This window comes from Myotis brandtii, unplaced genomic scaffold (genome assembly GCF_000412655.1).
Source record: "Myotis brandtii unplaced genomic scaffold, ASM41265v1 scaffold178, whole genome shotgun sequence".
Taxonomy (NCBI): Eukaryota; Metazoa; Chordata; class Mammalia; order Chiroptera; family Vespertilionidae; genus Myotis; species Myotis brandtii.
Window position 1 is genome coordinate 105,591 of NW_005356599.1, and position 3,929 is coordinate 109,519.

Sequence of the window (3,929 nt, forward strand, 5' to 3'; positions counted from 1 at the left end):
GCGACTGGGGAGCAGGCGGGCTGGGCCCCCCAGGAGGGGTGGGCTGGGAGGACGGTAAGGGCTGCGGTTGAGCGGGGTGGGCTGGGACCAGGCGCTGGGCCTGAAGGAGTTGTCGGGGTAGATGTGGGCGTGGCCTCGGCGGGAAGGGCCTGGATCCGAGTGGGATGCACTCGGATTAATGGGACAAGTCTGGGAAGAAGCTTGGAATGGGCGGGGTCTTGGGGGGGGGTGAAAAAAACTGTACTGGGTGGGCGGGGCCTGGATGAACAGAACGGGGCGGGGCTGTACTTGGTGGGCGGGGCCTGAACGGTCCAGAAAGGGGCGGGGCTTGGGTGGAGCCTAGAAAGGGCCTCAAGTAGTGGGAACCTCGTGCAGCGGGAACTTGGAGGATAGGCGGGCCTTGGGGTCTGACGGGCGGGGCTGTGGCGCTGCAGGGTTGGACCACTCCTGGTGGGTGGGCCTAGGGCAGGGCTTGTAGGTGTGAGGAGGAGGGCTTTGGGCAGAGGGTGCAGTCCATCCACCGGACATCTGCCCCTATGCCACTCCAGGCCTCGCCTGTAATGGGTCCTTCGATATGTACGTCTGCTGGGACTACGCTGCACCCAACACCACTGCCCGTGCTTCCTGCCCCTGGTACCTGCCCTGGCACCGTCACGGTGAGGTGCCCCCCTGGACTGTGGGACTTTCTGGACACAAACAGCTCCTAACCCTTGCCCCAGACACCACTTCCCCCAAACTCACCTACACCCCATGTCCTGCTCCTCTCTGTCCAGCTGGGTGTCTCCTCTGACTGTCCAACCCGGGCTGGGTCACCCTGATCCCGCTCTGTCACATAATGCCCCTTCTCTGGCTGTCTCTCTCTTAGGACTAGGGGTTCTTGTTTTCTCTCCTTTATCTGAGTCTGTCTCTGGGCATCCTGGTCTTCCTGTCCTAACTAGCCATGTGGTCCAGGGCAGTTTATTTCATGTCTTTATACCTCAACCTCCCCATCTGTAAAATGGGATTGATGATAGCACCAGCTTCATAGGTGTCTTATGAATATTAAATTAATACGTGTAAAATTCCATAGAAGAGCTCAGCATCATCACCTCATCATCACCATCATCCTCATCTTCATCACATTGGCTCTCTCTCTCTGCCTTTCCTCCCAGTTGGTCTCTCTGTCTCCATCTCTTTCTCTGCCTCTAATCCCCTCCCTCGATTCCCCCCAGTGGCTGCAGGCTTTGTCCTCCGCCAGTGTGGCAGTGATGGCCATTGGGGACCTTGGAGAGACCATTCTCAGTGTGAGAACCCAGAGGAGAATGGGACCTATCAGGTAAGAAGAGGTGAAGGACTCAGATTGGATGTCTAGGGAGAGGTGAAAAGGCAGCAGCCTCAGACTGAGCCTGAAATCCCTTGTACTGTTCAGGGCTCTGGGTTCCAAGTGATAGAAATTCCAAGTAAAGGTGCTTGATGCAGAAAAAAAAAAGTCTTTATTTCTGTGACTGAAACATATTCGGCCATGCACATCTTCAGGCACAGCTGGATCTAGGTGTTCGAATAATGTTGAGGATCTCTCTGTTGCTCGCCATCGTGTGCCTGTGTTTTTCTCTGTGCTGGTCTCATCTTCTCTGTGGGGTGGAACAGGTTTGTCTTCTCCATTAGCACCAGGCTCACATCCCACCAACCAAGCAACACTGTGGGGAGATTGAGCTTTGTTCTCAATAGTTCCAGCATAATGTCACAGGACTGACTCTTTTTAAAATTTGTCTTTTTCCTTTTAAAAAATGTATTTTTGTTGATTTCCGAAAGGAAGGGAGAGAGAGAGAGAGAGAGAAATGATGAGAGAGAACCATTGATTGGCTGCCTCCTGCACGCCCCGGACTAGGGATCAAGCCCACAACCCAGGCATGTGACTTTGCCTGGAATCGAACCCAGGACCCTTCAGTCCCCAGGCCAATGCTCTATCCACTGAGCCAAACCAGCTAGGGCTAAAATTTTTATTTTTCAATTACATTGTCATTCAATATTATTTTATACTAGTGGCCCGATGCACAAAATTCGTGCAAGGGGCTCGGCCCTCGCAGCTCCTTGTAGCCTCAGCCAACCCTCGCACCCCCAAACTTTCAGGATTGACTCTTACTGCCCTGATTTGGGTCATATGCCCACCCTGGGCTAATCACTGTGTGTGTGTGGGCGGGGGGAAGGGTTAGAATGCTCTGATTGGCTGGTCACATGTCCAGTCTGGAGCAGAGGGGTGGAGATAGCCCCATTGAAATAAGGGAAGTTGGATCCCCAAGAGAAAATTGGGGTGCTTGGCAGGAACAAGGAGCAGATCGATGTCTGTCCAGCCCCTGTCTGGCCCTGGGGGAAGAGCTGAGCTCTGTTCCTGTGCCCTTCCCTGTACCCCCCAGAACCAAATGCTGATCTTCGAGCGGCTACAGGTCGTGTACACCGTGGGCTACTCCCTGTCCCTGGCCGCGCTGCTGCTGGCCCTGCTCATCTTGAGTTTCTTCAGGTGGGACCCCCCAACTGTGAGTGGCAGAGACTGGGCCTCAGTTTGCCCACTAAGATGGGGGGTCAGGCTCCACCAGCAACAGGCACCCAATGGCGGTTCTGTGAGAAGAAGGGCTGGGAGGTGGTTCAAGGGGCTCCATGAGGCCACGGACAGGTCTCCATGGGTCCCCACTGCCTCCCCAATCCCCAGGCGGCTGCACTGCACGCGCAACTACATTCACATCAACCTGTTCACGTCTTTCATGCTCCGGGCAGCAGCCATCCTCACCCGAGACCGGCTGCTACCTCCACCCAGCCCTGCACCCGGGGACCAGGCCCCTATCCTGTGGGACCAGGTGAGCATCGCCCCTCTTCCTCTCAAACTGGGGTTCCGCCTCCTCTGATGGGCAGGAGGTTCCCAAGCTACCCACGACCCACTACACTAGCGACAGTTTTCCTCTCTCTTGACCACGCCGAATGCTTTGGGAGCGGGACTCCCAACTCAGCCGCCTTCATTGTTGACTCCCCTATCTCCTTCATTGGAATTTTCCATTCTCTCTATTATATTACCAACCACTGGCCTTTCCCACCCCTGAGAGAGACTTCTGCTGGAGGTGAGGAGGAGACAGATTGGGGGAACCAGCTGGTGGGAGGATGTGGTAGATCCCCGTTTGTTACTGAGGAACAAGGTGAGAGAGGCCTGAGGCTGAGAACAGGGGGGAGAAAAGCTACCTGGTAGCAGCTTGGGCCGTGCCCATTGTTAAGAAGCCTGGGGGCGGGCGGGGCCGCGCTGGCGGGAGAGGAGTGGCGAGATGGGAGAAACTTTTGGAGAGGTGGAGTAGCTGAGCACAGTTCTCAGGAGATGGGGTGGGAGGAGCCATGTTTGGGGGCATTTTGGGGGTGGGGGGAGTTTGATAGTGAGATGGAAGATACCAGTTGTTTAAGCGGTTGGAGTGGGAGAGTTCATATCGGGCGAGAGACACCAAGCACGGGTACCGCCCGTCCGTGATACAGAGCGGGAGACTATTTGATGACAAGAGATGGGGGCGAAAGGACGAGCAGCTGGAGGAAAGCTTGGGGTCCCCCCGCGCCCTGACGGCCCCCTCCCCCTGTCTGGCCACCCTCCAGGCTCTAGCCCCCTGCAGAACGGCCCAGATCGTGACCCAGTACTGCGTGGGCGCCAACTACACCTGGCTGCTGGTGGAGGGCATCTACCTGCACAGCCTCCTGGAGCTCGTGGGAGGCTCCGAGGGGGGCCACTTCCGCGGCTACCTGCTCTTCGGCTGGGGTGAGCCCCGACCCTGTCCCCTGCCCGCCCGGCCCAGCGCACCACCGCTCCCCGAGGACCCTGCTGGTCGGCTTCAGGGCTCTCTTCCTGTCTCTAGGCTTTTGCCTTCCCATCTCAGCGGGGGAATTCCGCGGGTCTCGGGCCAGGCGAGGCCCGCGCGCGTGCT

General features: G+C 57.1%; 1 protein-coding gene across 1 annotated transcript in view; it reads left to right on the forward strand.

The window, feature by feature from the left end:
* GIPR (gastric inhibitory polypeptide receptor) overlaps positions 1 to 3,929 on the forward strand; it is a 9,167-nt gene that overhangs the window by 1,856 nt on the left and 3,382 nt on the right. The window contains 5 exon segments of the mRNA XM_014537396.1: positions 549 to 656; positions 1,212 to 1,315; positions 2,394 to 2,497; positions 2,687 to 2,831; positions 3,604 to 3,789. Coding sequence (XP_014392882.1) covers positions 549 to 656; positions 1,212 to 1,315; positions 2,394 to 2,497; positions 2,687 to 2,831; positions 3,604 to 3,789 — 647 coding nt within the window.